This window comes from Trachurus japonicus, chromosome 24, assembly GCF_045865225.1.
Source record: "Trachurus japonicus isolate A0001 chromosome 24, Traja_1.0".
Classification (NCBI taxonomy): domain Eukaryota; kingdom Metazoa; phylum Chordata; class Actinopteri; order Carangiformes; family Carangidae; genus Trachurus; species Trachurus japonicus.
This window is the reverse complement of record NC_140930.1, coordinates 3,480,896-3,500,785: the sequence shown is the minus strand read 5'-3', so window position 1 is coordinate 3,500,785 and position 19,890 is coordinate 3,480,896. Positions and strand designations below refer to the sequence as shown.

General features: G+C 41.1%; 1 protein-coding gene across 2 annotated transcripts in view; it reads left to right on the top strand.

Moving 5' to 3' along the window:
* Positions 1 to 2,476: 2,476 nt before the first annotated feature.
* The window catches only part of xrn2 (5'-3' exoribonuclease 2), a 52,742-nt gene continuing 35,328 nt past the window's right edge, over positions 2,477 to 19,890 (top strand). Inside the window, exons 1-18 of one of the 2 annotated variants that reach the window (XM_085770458.1) lie at positions 2,477 to 2,694; positions 3,964 to 4,091; positions 4,572 to 4,683; positions 4,823 to 4,934; positions 5,316 to 5,374; positions 5,469 to 5,558; positions 5,671 to 5,743; positions 5,876 to 5,926; positions 6,544 to 6,701; positions 6,822 to 6,896; positions 7,337 to 7,470; positions 7,886 to 7,943; positions 8,058 to 8,165; positions 8,275 to 8,319; positions 9,070 to 9,213; positions 9,421 to 9,468; positions 11,931 to 12,025; positions 15,024 to 15,159. In XM_085770458.1, the coding sequence (XP_085626584.1) occupies positions 2,620 to 2,694; positions 3,964 to 4,091; positions 4,572 to 4,683; positions 4,823 to 4,934; positions 5,316 to 5,374; positions 5,469 to 5,558; positions 5,671 to 5,743; positions 5,876 to 5,926; positions 6,544 to 6,701; positions 6,822 to 6,896; positions 7,337 to 7,470; positions 7,886 to 7,943; positions 8,058 to 8,165; positions 8,275 to 8,319; positions 9,070 to 9,213; positions 9,421 to 9,468; positions 11,931 to 12,025; positions 15,024 to 15,159 (1,701 nt within the window). In that variant the 5' untranslated portion in view covers positions 2,477 to 2,619. The remainder of the gene's footprint in view (positions 2,695 to 3,963; positions 4,092 to 4,571; positions 4,684 to 4,822; positions 4,935 to 5,315; positions 5,375 to 5,468; positions 5,559 to 5,670; positions 5,744 to 5,875; positions 5,927 to 6,543; positions 6,702 to 6,821; positions 6,897 to 7,336; positions 7,471 to 7,885; positions 7,944 to 8,057; positions 8,166 to 8,274; positions 8,320 to 9,069; positions 9,214 to 9,420; positions 9,469 to 11,930; positions 12,026 to 15,023; positions 15,160 to 19,890) is intronic. The other variant, XM_085770459.1, reaches the window with a different exon arrangement.

Genomic DNA, 19,890 nt, shown 5'->3' with positions numbered 1-19,890 from the left:
AAACCACTGAATAAAGACTTGTTTCAAAATGTTCTATCAAAAATACAAACCTGATAAAACACAAGTCAACACCAGAAAAAACTTCTGAGTTAATGTGTGTTTTGTTTTAAGAAATCAAAGATTTGACTAAATGTCATTCTTTGTGTTGACAGTTTTTAAATCCATGATGGAAATGCACATTTTGTTTTTTTAATAAAGGATGAAGATCTTAATCAGCTTCACAGACCAATTCAATTCAATTCAATTCAAAAGACTTTATTTATTCCCAGGGGGCAATTAAAAGCACATATAGCTACTGTAGGCAGCAGCGCCAATGTCTAGAGGTGTATAATAAATAATATAAAAGCTATACAGAAAGAAAGAAAGAAAGAAAGAAAGAAAGAAAGAAAAACGACCAGATTCATGATGTGTGTCTTGTTGTTGGACCTGAGCTTCAGCCTCTTTGTGTGTGTGGCTGCAGCTCATTGTGTCGTTGATCCACCAGCTGAGGGCGCTCTCCCTCTTCCTGTCCACCGCTGCACATGGAGGCTGAGAATGAAGTGAGAGAAGAGTCTATAGAAGTGAAGAAGTTAAAATAAAATAAATAAATAAATAAGTCCCCTCACACTCACTCAGACTGTGAAAATGACTTGATTTCCTCTGTTTGTGTGAAACATGAGCTCTGACTCCTGAAACGTTCAAACTGTGAAATTCTGCTTTTTCTCCATAACAATAACTGGAGTCTTTATGGAAATCAGCCTGAGCATGTGTTGTGTTGTGTGTGTGTGTTTACATGAATGTAGTGAAGGCATCACCTGCAGCTGTAAAAACCTGTGTGTGTATGTGTTAATGTGTATTTGTGTGTCTCTGTGTGTGTGTTTTTGTGTCACATTCCTGAGGTTTCAGCTCTCTCATCTGTGATTTGCATGAGATTTCCCTTCATCTGCTCCGTTTCCCTGCACAAACACTGAGATGAGATGAGATGAGATGAGCTGCCGGCCGGCGGCTGCGTCTATTACCTGCAGCAGCTCCACGGTGGTAAATGTTTATGGAAATGGCCCCGTCGTCGGAGCGGGCCAAGTGTTTTCCATCAGCACCTCTTTGCAGTAATAATACTGCAGTGTTGATGTCAGATCCGCCCTGACTGAAGAGGGGAGGCTAATGGCCCCTTCCCCACCACCACCACCACCACCTGCCTCCCCTCTCCCCTCCACTCCCCCACATCCACCCCTTTACTGCATGAACCAGTGAGCAGAGGAGGAGGATATAATAATAATAAAAAAAACTAATTCACCTTAAATGTGGAGCTGGCGGGTTGGGAAGTGAGAGGGCAGCGGTGCAGAGAGTCTCCATTAAAGCAACATTACATAAGACCAGAGAGTGAATGATGGGGGTTCGAACGCAGCTGCGATACAATTACAGTGAATATGGAGTCAGAGCTGAGTCTGACTGCAGGGATTTAAATATCAGTCTTTACCTCCAACAAAATAACAACTTTGTTTAGGTTTTCATTTTTCAAACAAAATTCTTTCTCTTTTATTTAATGTGTGGGCTATAGTTTTTCTTAAATTGGTGGAATAGCCTTTAACTCTGCTGCTGCTTGTCCTATATCTCATCTCTCATTGACCTTTTTGTCCTTGTTGTTGTTTATACATCATTATAAATCATAATAGGGTGATGATAATTGGAATAATAAGTCTTAAACTCACACAAAATGAGTATCCAACTAAATGCAATGAAGTTATAATTACAGAAACAACAGAAAGTCATGAATGTGCTTAAACTAATTAGCATATTTAATGATAATTTGTCCATTGGTGGTTAAAATATGATTTAATAAATGGTTATAAATCTACAGCTGTAAATGTTAACAAGCTTTGTGTAAATGTAACTATATTGTGTCAAGGTTATCGGCTACTACATACATCTCATAAATGTGAATATATATGTTATTTATCAAAATGAAAAACATTTAGCTCAGTTTAAAGCGTTTAGCTCTGTCTGACTTACACGGGAGAGATAACAAGTAATTTCCATACATTATGCCTATTCTTCTAAATATAATCTAAGGATGTCTGATATATTTCAGTTTAAATACCTAAAATATGATATAAGATGTAAAATTGTTCTTACTAGCATTGTGCTTTTATAGGCTACTTTTTTTAATGGAAGGTGGGTATAAAAGAATAATTGTAAGGCTACAAAAACATTTTTATTTTATTTTATAGCGATTATACACTTACAAATATAGCGTATTCATGGGTAGCATATATTCAGATTTTGCCAATTAACCTTTACAAATATTATACACTGGACCTTTAAAGTTGGGGCATGGGCAAAACCTGGCAAAACCCAATGCCCTGTTTCTTTCCTGCCTGCAGTACCGTCCTCGACCGCTGCCTTGGGGGCGCTGTGTGGGGGAAACGCGGCCATTTCCGAAACGCTCCGGAAAAAGACGATATGAACCGGAAAAAGAAAAGCAACATAACGGCCATCATGGCGAACAGCATGTAGCCGTGCTGTTGTTACTCTTTCCCACTACAACAAGTCTCGTGTTTTAAATTAAGCTCTTTTAGCCGTTTCGTTTCGAGTTCACACTTTTCTACAAAGGCAGGACGGATAAGACGTTGTGCGCCGGAGATGGGAGTCCCGGCATTTTTCCGCTGGCTTAGCCGCAAATATCCGTCAATCATCGTTCACTGTTTGGAAGAGAAGGTAAGCGGCTAGCATGCTAACTAGCAACACAACCGGTGTACCTGACGCTCTGACGTCGTTTGTTTCACTCTATTTTATTTATTTATTCATTTGTACCGTCGTGTTTCTACGAAATGTGTGTTTTCTGTCTGTCGTTTCTACATTTAATCATGTTTATCGTCGGTTTAACGACGCTTTTTTGGACGTTACGTGTTCGGCTTCGTCGCCAGTTTTAAAATCATAGAGCGCCATGACGTCACGAGCTAATGGACTTCTCGGTGTAAACAAACCGGCAAACTGTTTTAGGCTGTTTTTAACCTAAACCCGTTAACGGGCGTAAGTTACATTGTTAGAGAGTTAATAAATAACGCTGTGGTGAGTTCAGCCGCCAGTAACCTCTGTGTATTCAGTACCAGTCCGCTTAATAACCATGTGTCTTGATATTTACATTATTCCTCCTCACTAGCTTCAGATGGTTACACACAAGCTGATACTTTACTACAAATATTTGAATTATATGTAACTTATTGAATTGCATCACATAAAAAACCAAAGTGAGACAGTAGTTGACAGACAGGGGTCCATGCCTATGTTCCCACAGCCCTATGTTCCCACAGTTCTAAGATTTTTCTCAAAATTAGGCCCTATGTTCCCACTGGACTCTCTCTACCTATCTGGACTCTCTCTATCTGACCTGTCTAGCCTCTACCGGGTCTTTTTTACTAAACTTAACCAACTCTTTTCTTCATTGCCTAAACACAACCAATGGTGGGACCAAAGGGCTGTGGGAACATAGGGCCTAATTTTCAGTGACAACAAAAGTTAGAAATGTGGGAACATAACGCTGTGGGAACATAGGGCTGTGGGAACATAAGGCTGTGGGAACATAGGAATGACCCCGACAGGGAGACATTTGTGGACTTGACTGGTCTGGAGAAAAAAATCCAGAGTCAAGACCAAGACCGGTCTCAAGTACTACAACACTAGTGTGTGTCGTTTACTACCAATACTACACATCTAATCTCAACTATTATCATTGATTAATATCATTTCCCCATTTAAAAATTCAGCAAACTAACACAGGACTCCTTCAAATCCCACCTGTCCAAACATTTGCCACAATAAAACCACTAATGTCAGATCAGTTTCACACTAACGATAGCGTGCAACAAATCAAATAAGTCTCCAATCACCACTCTTATTCTCTCTCTAAATGAAACTATTTCCTATTGAAGTGTTTAGCCTAACGTGTCGTCTAATCTGTGTGTGTGTTTGTTTTTACCTCCTCAGGGTAAAGAGTGCAATGGAGTCCGAATCCCCGTGGACACGACCAAGCCGAACCCCAACGAGGTGGAGTTTGATAATTTGTACCTGGACATGAATGGGATCATTCACCCGTGTACACATCCAGAGGATAAGTAAGGACCAGTCAGATTTTATAACATTCAATCACCACCTGTTTTATTCTTCATGTCTGTCTTTTAAACCGGATGATTGGTCTCAGTTTGGTTTGTCTGTAGTTTAATTTGAGGATATATCATTATTTAAAGCAAGTTTAACAGCAAACCATCCATCCTAGTGTAAAGTTAGTCATTTAATTGTCAAGTTTAATCTGACAACGTGCTACGGGGATAAATAAAGGTTTAAATCAATCAATTAATTTACATATTTGTCCACAATGGGAGTGACTCTAGATCTTACTTTTGAACTCAGGTGTTTGGTTGTAGAAATAAACTGAAACGACTCCTCTGAACTCACAAATCCACAATAAGATTATTTCTGTCTAGTGAACCATGCAGGAAACTTTAAACTGGCAGATTTTGGATACATCAAGTCAGATCAGTTCTAGAGAAGTGAACAGAAACCTGAAACACTCTCTAATCTCTTTGTTTTCACAGACCTCCTCCTAAAAATGAAGATGAGATGATGGTGGCCATCTTCGAGTACATCGACCGCCTCTTCAACATTGTGCGTCCCAGGAGAGTTCTCTACATGGCCATCGACGGAGTGGTGAGAGACGCAGAGTCTTCCTGTTCAGATCACACAATAAAAACATTTATTAGCTTCTCATTCATGTTGATAAAGAGGAAAATGTTTAATATATAAATATGAATCAGCAGTGATAAAAAACCCCTGTGTGACTCTCCAGGCTCCTCGTGCCAAAATGAACCAGCAGCGCTCTCGGCGTTTCCGTGCCTCCAAAGAAGGAGCCGAGCTGACGGAGGAGAAAGATCGCATCAGGGAGGAGATCATCCAGAGAGGTTAAACATCTATTTTACTTTACTTCTTCCTACTCCGTTTTTGAACTTGTGCATATTATGATTTGATGATACTTATATTTAAATTTTTTGTTTTGGTTTTAATTTTATTTTTTTCATATTGGACACAATCGAAATGAAAATATTCATTCATCATCTATGACAGACAGTTTTATTGTCTTGTTTTCAAAATAAAACAGAACTCATTTGTGCTGCTTTTGCATAAAAAAAAAAAAGATTCAATTTGTTCATTTCCCTGTGCAGTGATTTATAATCTGGTGTCCAGTTGTGTTTCATGAGTTTAGAGCTGAAACACGACCGGTCTCTGATGGATTTATCTTCTTCTGTTTAATCTTCATTTACTTTGCTTCTCTTCTTATCCAGGCGGCTACCTTCCCCCTGACGAGATTAAAGAGAGGTTTGACAGCAACTGCATCACTCCAGTGAGTCTGCTTTTGGAGTTTTTACTTAGTTTATTTATTTATCTTGAAGGTTGTTTATCTTGAAGATTAATACTTTTCTTGTTTCTGTCTCCAGGGAACAGAGTTCATGGACAACCTGGCTCAATGTCTCCGTTACTACGTCGCCGACAGACTCAGCAACGACCCAGGATGGAGGAACGTCACCGTGAGTGACAGTTTGCTGCTCCGAGCTTCAGCTGAGATTTTATATTTTTGCCGTAGTCACTGAGTGTGTGTGTGTGTGTGTGTGTGTGTGTTGTCTCGTCTCTGTGCTGCAGGTGTTTCTGTCTGACGCCAGTGTCCCAGGTGAAGGTGAACACAAGATAATGGACTTCATCAGGAGACAGAGAGGTACAGCTGATTATGAACTAAGAAGCTTCAAACTTAACAAATAAAATCTACAGAGTTTCCTTTTCTCTCTGTTAGTCGGTGTTGTGTCAAATCTGAACCGTGTGTGTGTGTGTTTGTGTTTCTCTTCAACAGCTCAGCCGCATCACGACCCCAACACACACCACTGTCTGTGTGGAGCCGACGGTGAGTCTCTTCATTCATAAAGAAAAGTGCAACAGAAAAAAAAACAGCCAGAAATAAAAAACCAGAGGCCGGATTCACAGACTAGTGAGTGTGGTTTAGATACAACAAGTCATCAGAGCTCAGAAGGGGCGGACCCTGAACTCAAACTCTAATGAACAAGAGGGAAATTCAGAGACTGCTTGATGAAAAACTGTCCCTGAAGGCAACGTGTATCAGCGGTTTTGCCATGAATTTCCCTCTAAAACAACTCTGTGTGGTAACGTTGTGTTATTATCTCATAGCGTGGTGAATGTGCAGGTCACAACTTGTCCACCAGAGCGTTGTGGAGTTGTTGGATTGTGTATTTGATGAGGGAAACCAAGAAATCCCATAATGAGCCTCCGTAGCGTAGCTCCGAGCAGCTCATGGCTCTGCTCCGCCGTTCTACAAACAGCTTGCCCCGACAATTAAAGGTAACAAACCTACTGCTATGACTATAGGGATTATGGTAATGGGCCAATTTGACAAAACGTCCCTGAAACCGGCCTCTGCTCTCATTGTTCATGTCAACAGTATGAGTTCATTATAAAGTCGCTGTTTAGTTGAATAAACTGTGGATATGTGTGGTGTCTGAGCAGCTGACCTGATCATGCTCGGCCTGGCGACCCACGAGCCGAACTTCACCATCATCAGAGAGGAGTTCAAACCCAACAAGCCTCGGCCCTGCGCGCTCTGCGGACAGATAGGTCACGAGCTCAAAGACTGTCAGGGGGCGGCCAGAGAGAAGCAGGGACAGGTTGGTATCAGTTCTCTGTCTCAGCTTTATTTGAGTGTGTGTTGAATAATTAAAAGAGTCTAAACTGTCGTTTCATAATGAAGCTTCACCGTTCTGACTGTTTCCTTCTTCTCTCCTCAGCACGATGAGTTTGCAGACTCGATGCCGGTGTCTGAGCAGGAGTTCATATTCATCAGACTCTGTGTGCTGAGAGAGGTCAGTTTCCATATTTATGATTTCTCTGTATTAAAACCTCTGTCTGGTTCATGTTACTCATTATTTTCATCATCACTTATACTATATACATCATCACTTATTTTTATTAAGCCTTTATTTCAAACATGTAAGGTATTATAAAAGAAACTGACAGAAGACAAAGCAACAGTCTTTACATTCTCCAAAGGGAGTAGGAAGAAGTAAAAAGAACTTATATAATCCTACCCTTTGTCCTCTTTATCATATTATCCTCTCATAATTAGTCAGTATTACTTATCAAGATAGAAAATATATGTATAAAAATATAGAAATCTATGTAAAACCTACGTATACAGACCTATATACATTCATATTCAGCCAGTATGCATCCCATATACAGTTGCATACAGATGTAAGGTGTCATTAACTCTTCCCTCCTCTCTGTGCTGTGTCTTGTTCAGTACCTGGCCAGAGAGCTGACCATGGCCAGTCTGCCGTTCCCCTTCGACTTTGAGAGGAGCGTCGACGACTGGGTCTTCATGTGCTTCTTCGTGGGAAACGACTTCCTACCTCACCTGCCGTCCTTAGAGATCAGGTGAGCTCCGGCGCTGCTCTTTAAAAACACCCAGAACCGACTCACTCTATTAAATCTGTGAAGAGTTACTGAGGTGTAATGAACGTCCTCTTGCAGCTCTGTGGAGTTTCTCTGGTTGTGTTGTGCAGCTGCAGCCGGAGCAGGTGTTTCTGTCTGGTTCCTCACTTTTTCACAGCGATGCAAATCTAATCCTGTCTCCACTTCACTGTGACCTCCTCCACCGATCAGCCTGAAATCTGCTGCTTCTTTATCTGTGGAGCCATAAATAAAACCTGTTGGTTTCCTGCCAGAGTGCAGCAGCCGACAGACGGATGAATCACTGCTGCTGCTGCTGCTCGGTGTCGAATCGATGAGTCGTCGTGTTAAATCGTTAAAGTTTCCACCTAATGACCGACTGGTGTTTTTATTCCGACAGAGAGGGGGCCATCGACCGACTGGTCAACATCTACAAAGACGTCGTGCACAAGACAGGAGTGAGTATCATCTCTGATCTGAGCAGACACAGTACCATCCTGCTCTCTGGAGAGAATAGGAAATGCATTATGGGAAATGTAGCTAAAAGTCTTGTGTGTGTTTTCCTCTTGCAGGGCTACCTGACTCAGAACGGCTACGTCAACCTGGAGCGCGTGGAGCTGATCATGCAGGCGGTGGGCGTGGCCGAGGACAACATCTTCAAGAAACGCAAAGAGGACGATGTGAGAATTCAGTTTGTTTGTCTGTTGAGTCGAAGCTTCAGCTCAGCTCGTCTCTGTTTTTTGTTTTTTATTTCCAATCAGCTGACGACTCTCTCTCTCTGTCCTGCAGGAAGGCTTCAAGAGGAGAATGAAGGAGAAACGCAAGAGGATGAAAGTGAGTGAAACGGATGATGGTGCTTGTTGCATAAACTTAATCTGGAGCAGATGTTTTATTATTAACAAAAGAAAAAGATGAAATCATTCTCAGAAATCTCCCACACATTAAAACATTTTGATCACTTCCTTTTCATCCACTGATCCCGTTTCCCACGATGAAAATGAAATGTTTCAGTTTGATACCAACACTAGGGATCACTTCAGGTGTTAGCAGTCTGAAACCTGTTTTCCTTTTTGTACGGTCGCCTTTATTTCAGTTTGAACCCTTATTCTACCTGTTTATCCAGTTTCTGGATCATATTGGTTTTTATGCTTCTGGTTTTTATCTCTGTCGTATGTTGAATTCTTATGATTCAGATTTAGTGTTTTTGATATTAATCTGCAGCTCCTTATTATCTTGTCATTATTTTGGGCACTTTTTTTTACCTTTTTATTGAACTCGAATAATGTGTTGCAGTTCACACATAACATGCACAGTGCAATAATATCTAAAGACTGATGCAATTAATAGGGGAAAGATGTAATAATCCAGATATATACTCACTCCTGCACTGTGAACTAGTAGCTCTCTGTTTAAGTATTTCAGTGTTAAGTATTGCTGACTGCAGCCGGGTGCAGCACTGATCGTCCAAGACAAATTTCCCTCCGGGGACAATGAAGTTTATTTTAATTAGATTTGATTTGATATCAGTTGGCCACCGTTTCCCAGAGTCTTGACCGTGTTGTTCTCTGTGTTTGTCAACTGAAGGCGGAGAAGCAGGGTCCGGCCTACCTGACCACGGGCCAGTTCGCCCCTCAGGCGCTGGGGAGGAGAGACCGACCCGAGCCGGTGCAAAACGCCCGGCACCAGGCCTTCGACATGAGGATGCAGTCCAGGGAGCAACACAACAAGGTACAACGGAGCTGAATGTTAACGTTTGATTTATATTATATACTGTATATGTGTGTGTGTGTGTGTATTCACAGCTGTGGTAGTATAGAAACTGAGACAAGAACCTTGAGCTTGGTTGTATGAATGGAAACTTTTAACTGTGCAGTTTTTTCCTTTTACGTGTTGTAACGTTGAACTGATGTGGATGATTGTGTCGTCTTCCTGCAGGACGCTGCTCAGTCTCTGAAGGCCATGATCAAGAACGGAGGAGGCAACGTGAGTTCTCTCTCATTTCACACATAAGTAATTATTATACTGCCGAAGAATCAGATCTGAGTTTTCTCCATTCAGACAACAACACTGTTGGGTCCAAAACGAACGTTTCATGGCTTTAACTAACAGTGTAGAAGCTTCATAGTGCTTTTGCTCGTCTCATCGAGGGAAATCATGACTGTTTTTGTTTTTATATGTGAAGCTGTGGCAGAGAAATTAGATGTAATATTAATTTAAAGCTACAAAATTACGCTATTAAATTAATGAGGTAATTGTGTCTGTAAATAAAAGTCGACAAAAGGGAGAGAGGGAGACATTGATCCACTGATTACTGGATAGTTAATTCATTATTATTGATCACAAATACAGTAATGAGTTGTTCATACGTGTCAGAGATAAACACCACACTTGGGCTGGGCTGTGTAATGTTTCTCATTAGGACCTGATTGATTGATTTTAAGTAGGGAGGCATTGAATCCAAACCAAATACTGAATCCTACTCTCATCATCATCAGCATTCAACAACATCATACTGTTTTATTCACTTGTAAAAAAACAATGGGCAATAACTTTCACCACTATTTTCCTTTTGAACAGAACATCACTGAACATTTCAGCTTTTATTCAGTCATTCAGTAAACAGTCTTTAGTATTTGTTCTCATTCAAAAGAAGAAAGAAAACAAACAAAAAATGAAATTATTTCCACAGAGCAGAGAAAATATCTGCCTCTAAGTAACAGCTGTTTGTTGGTTTAACAATACAGCGATAGTGATGCTAATTTCCATTAGCCTGTCTATAATATTTTTCATTATATGTTAGCATCAAGCTAGTGGACTTTAACTATTTAGTTTGTGGTAATGGCAGTGATGCTGTGCTGAGAGTGATTTGAACATTGATTGTCGTTGAGCAAGGGCAGAAAAACTTGACATAATCGTTGGCGGTGTCGCTACGTCGCCGTGCGTAGGGTTCGGTTGGTTGGATGGTTAAGTCTCTCTGAGGAAACATGTGATCTTTGCCCCTGTTCATGTGAAAAGTTGATCATCGTTCTTGTGTGAGAGGAAAAACAACTCGACTGATTTAAATTTCTGTACCTCGTCATCGTGTTTTAACCTTTTCTCATGGATATTTCTCGTTGGACAGCGTGTGTGCGTGTGTATGTGTGTGTTTGAATGCCGGTTGAAACCGTCCTTCAGCTCAGTTCACGGCCGTGATTCTATTTAAAGTGCGTGTTAAGCTGTTAAACGTGTACGGCTGTAAGTATATGGAGCAACAATAGCAGGACAAACATTAGCACATGAATGAGGGAGCAGAGAAAAGGAAGCTCAGTGGCCAAGGTGATGAGCTGCTCTTCATCTTCATCTTCATCTGACATGTGACTGTCCTACTCTCACATTGTTCACTGTTTTATATAACAGATTATAGATTTAACTAAGACAAGACAACATTGGCTTCATGGTATGAATATTCTCTGAAATGTGCTTGAATAAGTTCATTTTAATTTATACTGCAACTAAACAGATCTTAATAACCTGAACCTGCAATAGCTGTTTTATTTATTCTGCTTTGAAGTGGTTCACTGAAATAATCACAGAAAGAGAAGAGACGTTTATTTCATTCCAGTGAAAACAGGATGCAAATAAATAAAATTGAATAAATAAAATCCACATAAAATAAGATCAGAACAGCTCAAAGAGTTTAGATTCATCGTGGCAGCTTTAGTCCTTGATTCTTTCTTTTCTTTAGTTTGTTTATCGTCACATTTATAAATCTCTGACTCTGGCTGCTGCTTCAGAAAATGGTGCAACTTTTACTTTGAAAATCATTAACATTAACGTCCATGTTGGTGAATCTTTTCTAATAAAGAAAGTTGAGTAGTTATGTTGATTTTAATAGTTGGTGCAAAATCACAGACTCTGAGGCTTGGACACAAATTAAAAAAACAAAAAACAGACTGTCCCACCCCAAAATCCACAAAATAAAATAAAATTGGCCCAAAGAGTATCGTTTGATCTGAACTCTTAATTTGAAAACCGTTAACATGAACGTCCATGTTGGTGAATCTTTTCTAATAAAGCAAACTGAGTCATTGAACTTACGTTTGAATAAAATCACAGACGGAGGAGATGTCGCTCTGAGACTTGGACACAAATTTATTAAGACAAAAAATGACAATTAATGTCCAAATGAAAATAGGAAGCAATTCAAAACAAAAACAGAATAGAATCCATAAAATAAGATCAGATCGGCTAAAAGAGTTCAGTTTATTCTTCACATTTTATATAATCATTAAGAGTGTCTGTTGTTATTAGTGGCTTTAGAAAATGGTGCAACTCTTAATTTGAAAATCAAACATTAATATCCATGTTGATGAAGTTATTGATCAGTTTGTTATAGTGTTTGGTTCTGTACGACATAAAGTTTCTTCTTCTGATGAGTTTCCTGTCCGTCTCTCTCTCTCTCTCAGTCGTCTGCAGGGCCGAGCGACGGCGCCGACAACCGCGGCGTGAAGAGGAAAGCTGACGACAGCGACAGTGAGCCGGAGCCCGAGGACAACGTCAGGTAAAACTGGGAGGGGGGGCGGAGTCACGACGAGTCGCCACAGCTCTGAGGGTCGAAACGATTCTGATGCACATGGCTAAAACTACATTACCCAGAATGCAACTCAACCACACAACAGCAGCTCAGCCGGAGGTTTCTCATGACATCACAATGCTGGTTTCAATCTGATTTGAATCTGGTCACATGAATGTAAAGACACGGAGGAAAATATTCCACATTTATGATTTTAATTATTATTTTTTTATCCACAAAGAAACTTCACAGTTCTGAGTGAGACATTTTTAAGTAAAAAAAAAGGATAAAGGAAAAGAGGAAAAATATTTAATTCAGGTTCGTCACCATCAACCTGCCTGCTGCAATAAAACCTTTGTTTTGTTCATAGTTTGTTCTTTAACCTTTAAAAAAACCCATTAACAGTAGTGGTGTTGCATCTTCACTGGACTCACGATTCACTAGTCTACGATTCAGTTTGGTTCGATTATACGATGCATCACATCCTCAATTTTGCCACACAGGACATGTTTGTTCTGATGATACAAGTCAGCAGCTGTAAAACACAAGGATGTGGTACATTGAAACATCCTGGGACGTTATGAAACGATTATTTTCGGCTCGGGCTGCAACTAACGATTATTTTCATTATCAATTAATCTGTTGAATATTTAAACGATTAATCGATTAGTTGTTTGGTCAATAAAATGTTGAAAAAATGTTGAAAAACATCAACCAGTGTTTCCCAAACCACCAGACGACGTCCTCAAATGTCTTGTTTTGTCCACAAACCAAAGAGAGACTCAGTTTATCGTCATAATGGAACAAAGAAACCAGAAATATTCACATTGAAGAAGCTGAAATCAGAGAATTTGGACATTTTTTCTTTAAAAAAAACGACTAAAACCGATCATTTGATTATCAAAATAGTTGACGATTAATTTAATAATCGATTAATTGTTGCAGCTCTATTTTCGGCGCCCCTAATCAACAGGTCAAAAACAAAAAACTGATCAGTTATTGGATCAATATTCCAGCTTAAAAAAAGTTATATATATATTTTAATGAACTCTTGACTCTTCCAGAGTCTGTACTGGTGAAGTAGAAGGTGTTCAGTGTGTGTGTGTGTGTGTGTGTGTGTGTGTGTTAATAATAGTGAGTCTTCAGAGAGTGAAGATGGAGTTAACAAACAGAAGCAGAGAGAAGGACTCATTAATGCCACCGCGCTGCAGCACAAGCTGTTTAACTCCCTGCCACCTCCTCTACACACACACACACACACACACACACACACACACACACTGAAACACACACTCCTCCTCTGGCGAGCAGCTCCCTCCCTCCTCCCTCTGCATGTGATTAATATGGAAAGCAGGAATATTGGAGTAAATTCCTCTGTGACGCACTCGTCAAAGCTGCTAAATCCGCGGGGCTAAATTGGTATTCATGGAGGCTTTCCTCTCAGGAGCCGGCGCTCCCTGCGGACGCTCCCGCCGTCCCGCTCACAGATGCCGCCGGACCGGCCTTGATTACCATGTGAGCAGGAACGGCATCGCCCCCCCCCCACCCACCCCAACATCCACCACCAAGAAGTCAAAGCCATTAAACTATTCCAGCAGCAGAGAGGAAGTTGATGCAGATTTTCTTTTCTCTTCTCTCAGTGAATAAACAGCAGAGCAGCAGCATCGTTCAGTTTTATTCACATTATAAACATCTGATTGATTCATCACTCACAGTTACTGTACAGAGGAAGAGGAGGAGGAAGAGGAGGGGGGGGGGGTCAACATCAGGAACAGCTGTAGCGTAAAGCCACAGCCACCAGGTGTTAATGTTCATTATGTACGTATATAGGTATCCTCATGTTAAATCCAGCTGGAGGAGGAGCTGGATAAAATAAAATCCACATAAAATAAGATCAGAACAGCTCAAAGAGTTTAGATTCATCACGACGGCTTTAGTCCTTGATTCTTTCCTTTCTTTAGTTTGTTTATCTTCACATTTAAAAAGCTCTGACTCTGGCTGCTGCTTCAGAAAGTGGTGGAAAAGTTTTAATTTGAAAATCATTTTAACATTAATGTCCCCACTTGGACAACATTTTGAAAAAAACACCAGAAATACACAAATAATTGTTCTGAGACTGAATAATGTTACTTTCTTAGTCAATGTATGTTCAAATTAGGGTCAGTGGCCTGAATTGTTTGAAAAATTTTGGATACATTTCTGGAAAAAGTGGTAAAAAATTCTCAAAAGTAAAAAAAAAAAAAATCTAGAAAAACTGGTGAAATTTCTCCACCCCAAAAAAATCTGGGGAAAAAAAGAATTCTGGAAAAATCTGGTAAAATTTCTCAAAAGAAAGTTTTAAAAAATTCAAAAAAAAAAAAAAGTTTAAACATTTTCTATAAAAACATGTAAAATTTTGTAAAAAAAAACATAAAACAAACTAAAATAAAGTTGAAAATGTTTCTAGAAATAACAGGTAAAATTTCGCCCAAAAAAAAAAAAATCTAAACTAAATTTGAAAAATATTTCTAGAAAAAACTGGTAAAATTCCGCAGGAAAAAAAGTTACAAAATTTCCTGGATAAATATGGTAAAATTTCTAGAAAAAAACGGGTAAAATTTCTCAAAAAAAAAATCTAAAGGCTACAGTTCTCGCTGCAGGCGGCCCCAGTTTGAATCCCGTATTGTGCAGCCCTTTCCTGCATGTCATTCCCCCTCTCGTACCATTTACCGTCCTCTCTTCCACTAAAATGAGATCTGGTTTGCTGAATGCAGCGTTAGGTCGTCGTCTTATGGTCACTCAGACTTCCAGCAACAGTTTTGTCGGTGATTTATAAATAAATTTCTGGTTCATTTTTGACTTAAAATGTCAAACTGTGTCGAGATGCAGCTGCTGAAGTGGATCAAACTGATTCAGATTCAACAGAGACGCGACAGTCGAAGGTTTCAGTTTTATCTAATGTCGTTGTTGTTGATCTTGTGTGACCGTGTGTGTGTGTGTGCTGCAGGCTGTGGGAGGAGGGCTGGAAGCAGAGATACTACAAGACCAAGTTTGACGTGGACGTGAGCGACGAGGACTTCAGGAAGAAGGTGGTGCAGTCGTACGTGGAGGGACTCTGCTGGGTGCTGCGCTACTACTACCAGGTACACACATAGTACACACACAGTACACACAACTACTACCAGGTACACACACAGTACACACAACTACTACCAGGTACACACAGTACACACACAGTACATACACACAACTACTACCACACTGTGTATTGATTAGAGCGTGTTCACTCTCTTTGATAGAAGATGCAGATGAACTCTATAAACTCACATGACCCAGAGCAGCGTTGGTGTCAATGATCCAGTTTCCTACTCGACTCAACGTTTCTTCAGAACCAGTTGATTCTGGTTCCTGACTGAGACGTTTTACTTTTTATCCTCCTCCCTCCCCCTCCTCCTCCTCCTCTTCCTCATATTCTCCCTCCTTCTCCTCCTTTTCCTTCTCCCCTTCCTTCCTGCTCCTCCTCTCCCTCCTCCTCGACCTCCTTCCTCCCTCTTCCTCCTTCTTCTTCCGCCTCCTCTTTCTCCTCCTCCTTCTCTCTCCTCTTCCTTCTTCCTCATTTTCTCCCTCCTTCTCCCTCTTCTCCCTCCTTTTCCTTCTCCCTCTTCCTCCTCCTCCTCCCTCCATCTTTTCCTTCTCCCTCCTCCTCTTCCTCATCATCTCCCTCCTCCTCCTACTTCTCTCCCCCCTCTCCTCCTCCTCCTCCATCCTTCTCTTCATCCTCTCCCTCCTCTTCTTTTCCCTCCTCCCTCCTCCTTTTCCTTCTCCCTCGTCTCCCTCCTCCTCCTCCTCCTCTCCTCTCCTCTCTCCTCCTCCCTCTCCTCCTCCTTCCTCCTCTCCTCCCTCCTCCTCCTCTTTCTCCCTCCTCCTCCTCCTCTCTCCTCCTACCCCTCATTCCTCCTCCTCCTCCTCCTCCTTCCTCCTCCTCTCCTCTCCTCTCTCCTCCTCCCTCTCCTCCTCTCTCCTTCCCCTCCTCCTCCCCCCCCCTCCACCCCCCTCCTCCTCTCCATCCTCTTCTTTTCCCTCCACCACTTTCTCCTCCTCCTCTTCCTCTCCCTCCTCTTCTTCTTTTCCCTCCTCCTTTTCCTTCTCCCTCCTCCTCTTTCTCCTCTTCCTCCCCTTCCTCCCTCCTCCTCTCCCTCCTCCCCCTCCTCTCCTCCTCCTCCCCTTCTTCCTCCTCCTCCCTCCCCCTCCTCTCCCTCCTCCTCCTCCTCTCCCTCCTCCCCTCTCTCCTTTCCTTCCTTCCCCTCCTCCTCTTCTCCCTCCACCACTTTCTCCTCCTCCTCCATCCTTTTCTCCCTCCTTCTCCTCCTCTTCCTTCTCCCCTTCCTTCTCTCTCCTCTTTCTCTTTCCTCTTCCTCCCTCCTTTTCTCTCTCCCTCCTCTTCCTCCTCTCCCTCCTCCTCTTCCTTCTCCCTTCTCCTCCTCCCTCCTTTTCTCCATCCTCTCCCACCTCCTCCTCTCCTCTTCCTCCTCCTCCTCCTCCTCCTCTCCTCCTCCTCCTCCTCCTCTACCTCCTCTCCCTCCTCCTCCTCCTCCCCCCTCCTCCTCTCTACTCCTTTACCTCCTCCTCTCTCCTCCTCCCCCTCCCTCCTCTCTCTCCCTCCTCCTCCTCTCTCCTCTTCCTTCTCCTCCTCCTCCTCTTTCTCCTCCCTCCTCCTCCTTCTCCCCCTCTCTCCTCTCCTCTCCTCCCGCCTCCCCCTCCTCCTCCTCTTCCTTCCTCTACCTCCTCTTTTTCCTTCCCCTCTTCCCCCTCCTTCCTCCTCCTCTACCTCCTCCCTCCTTTTCTCTCTCCTCCTCCCTTCTCCTCCTCCTCCTCCTCCTCCTCCTGTTTACCATGTGATTATTCACTAAACCGTGTTGCTGTTGTATAATATTGATCTTTATGTAGAAATGAAATAAGGAGTCGCCTCCTTCCTCCTCCTCCTCCTCTTCCTCCTCTCCCTCTTCCTCCTCCTCCTCCTCTACCTCCTCCCTCCTTTTCTCTCTCCTCCTCCCTTCTCCTCCTCCTCCTCCTCCTCCTCCTGTTTACCATGTGATTATTCACTAAACCGTGTTGTTGCTGTTGTATAATATTGATCTTTATGTAGAGATGAAATAAGGAGTCGCCGCTGAGCCGAGGGGATTTGTTCTCGCTCGCCAGAACCTGAAGCCCGTCGTCGTCTCTGGGGGCCGTTTCTTGGTTTTGAATTCATTAACGCGCTCCTCGAGCCGGGAGGGGAGGGAGGAGAGGAGGGGAGGGGAGGGAGAGGAGGTGGAGGGGGACGTGTCTGCGCGGCGCTGCCACACATTCACGGTCGTGTCCGTGCGGCGCCGTAGAGTTATGATCACACACACCTCTCGGAGGAGGAAGAGAGTTCATCACAAAAACACAAAAGACTGAAGACGGAGACTCACTCTGCTCTGTGTCTGTTCCAGCTGCGTAACCCTGAGCAAAAGTGGCTTTTATATAAAACCTGTTGTAGTTTTTTATTTAATGTTTTTTTTATTTTTATATATAAAGAAAAAACCAAATGTCATTAAAAGACAAACTCCACTGAAACCAGAAGAGTTTTTTCTTTAAAACGGCTCTGTGTGTTTAAAAAAATCTATATTTTTCTTATTTTATTCTTAGTAGAAAGATAAAAATATTTATTATTAAGAATCACACAGGGAGTTCTGTGAGTGGCTCGTTGTTAATAAGTGGTTTAATATCAGAGTGCTCTCACCACACGCTAAGCTGTTTATTAGGAACACACAGCCTGTTAAAGACAGTAGTTTAGTTTGTTCTGACACTACAGCCAGAAAGACAGTTTTTTCATGCACTGATGAGATTTTGGACTATTTTCCTTCCTTAACATGTCTTCTTTCAGAAAAGTTGAAAGAAATGATAGAAAATCCACATTTAGGTTTTTATTTTACTTCATTTTGTCTCTTTTGTCAGTAGGTTTCTCCTAAATTCACCAAATTTAACATGCTACTGTGACATACTGAGCTGTGCCTGTTGTCTGGCCCATGTCATGTCAGGTGTCATTGTAAAGCTTTTTCTCTCCTGAACAGTTATGTAGGCTCCAAAAATGGTCATTTCCTCAGTTTCCGCAACAAATCGTAAAAGTAGGATTGACAATAACAATCTATGGAATTTTACAGTCCAAGTCTTTAAAGGCCGTTTTCTCAAAATGAGTTTTTCAGACTCAGAGCTAGAAATCTCCACTTCAGCAGCACTTACAGACACCAAACCTTCCAGTTTGATCCCTTTCTATATTCTGAAGGTTTTTACAGAGGGGATTGTTGATATATCATTCACAGCCTCATTTATACAACATTTTATTCCTAAAAACAGGGCGAAATTAGATGTTTTTAGGGCTGGTGACAGTATTTTCTCATTTACAGGGTGATAAAAAGAGATATCCAAAATCCTCCTCTGTAAAAACTTCTGACTCTAATATATCAACAAAATAAAACAAGAATTTTGAAAGTAGCTTTATCCATTGTTCAGATTTCTGTTCTGGAAATGTATGCAAATTAGCGCATATTTCATTAGATATTGCCTCATTTACATGTTTAAACATACAATTTGACAAAACTTGTAATACAAAAACTATTATTTGTCTTAATGTGAGTGATAAACTTGGGAAGTTTCATGGTGATATCTGTTAGTTAAAATTTTTTACCCTATTCACCTTTAGTGTCTCACCTTATGTTGGACATTGTGCAATAACATTAATCATTTACAAGACATGAGGAGATGGTTGCACCAGATTTAGCGATAACTGCCAATTTCTATCTGTAGTAATAAATAAAGTAATAAATCTAATGTTTAGTCAAATCCACCTTGGTAAAGCGTCTCTTTTAACAGAGTTGAATAAATCTTTGTGTCTTTATATAAACTGAATTTTCATCAGATAGACGTTAACATTATAATAGTATGAATAAAAACAAAAACACACTTGTTCACTCTTTTCATAGTTTCCTTGATTTTAAAGCCACAGTCGATATAAAGCAGATCGGCGAATAACAAATTAGAAATTTAAAAAAACATAAACCGTTCATCTTCCTTTGTGTTTGACTTTTATTTTGAAATTTCCTCCTGTAGACGCTCAGACTTCTTTTCTCCTGATGTTTTTATAAAATCCTGTTTTTCAATGTGCATTTGTTTTCCTCTCCATGGAAACGCATTTTACTGTATTTTTAATCCAAGCAGCCTCAGAATTTAACCTATTTTTTATTCTATTCAACCAGGATATCGCTAAAAAAATAAATCTGTATATTTCAGACACTCGCTGATTGATTTTGAACAGAACTTGTATAATTTAACCGTAATAATTGATATAAAAATAAAAAATTAGGGACTTTTCTGTCTAAAAATGACAACACAGAAAGAGATAAAGGAAAGCTGCAACATTTTTAATCATAATGAATAAACGTTAATCTATCAGTCGTTATGAAATGGGACAGTAAATTGTTGTTTTTTAGTTGTTTTCTTCATCGTTGTCGTCGTCGTCATGGTTTTTTTCTGGTCTTTGACCCGTCGGCCACAGTCACAAATGAGTTTCTCCTCCAGACAAAAACGTGTCGTCATATTACCATAAATGATCTGTCGCCATTTATTTGAAGGTGGAGATCGGAGCCTCCTCCACCTTTTATCATGGTAAAGTCTCGTATTATCATCTGAATGAGCGTCTGTAATAATAGAGCGGTGGTGGTGGTGGCGGTGGCGGTGGTGTGAGCTTTGAAACCAGATTTTTGAGGCCGAGATGTGAAGATTGGTGGGTTTTCATGGAGGAGGAACCGGTCGCCTCAGAGGTGGATTGTGGGAAGTGAAGGTCGTTCTTTTTG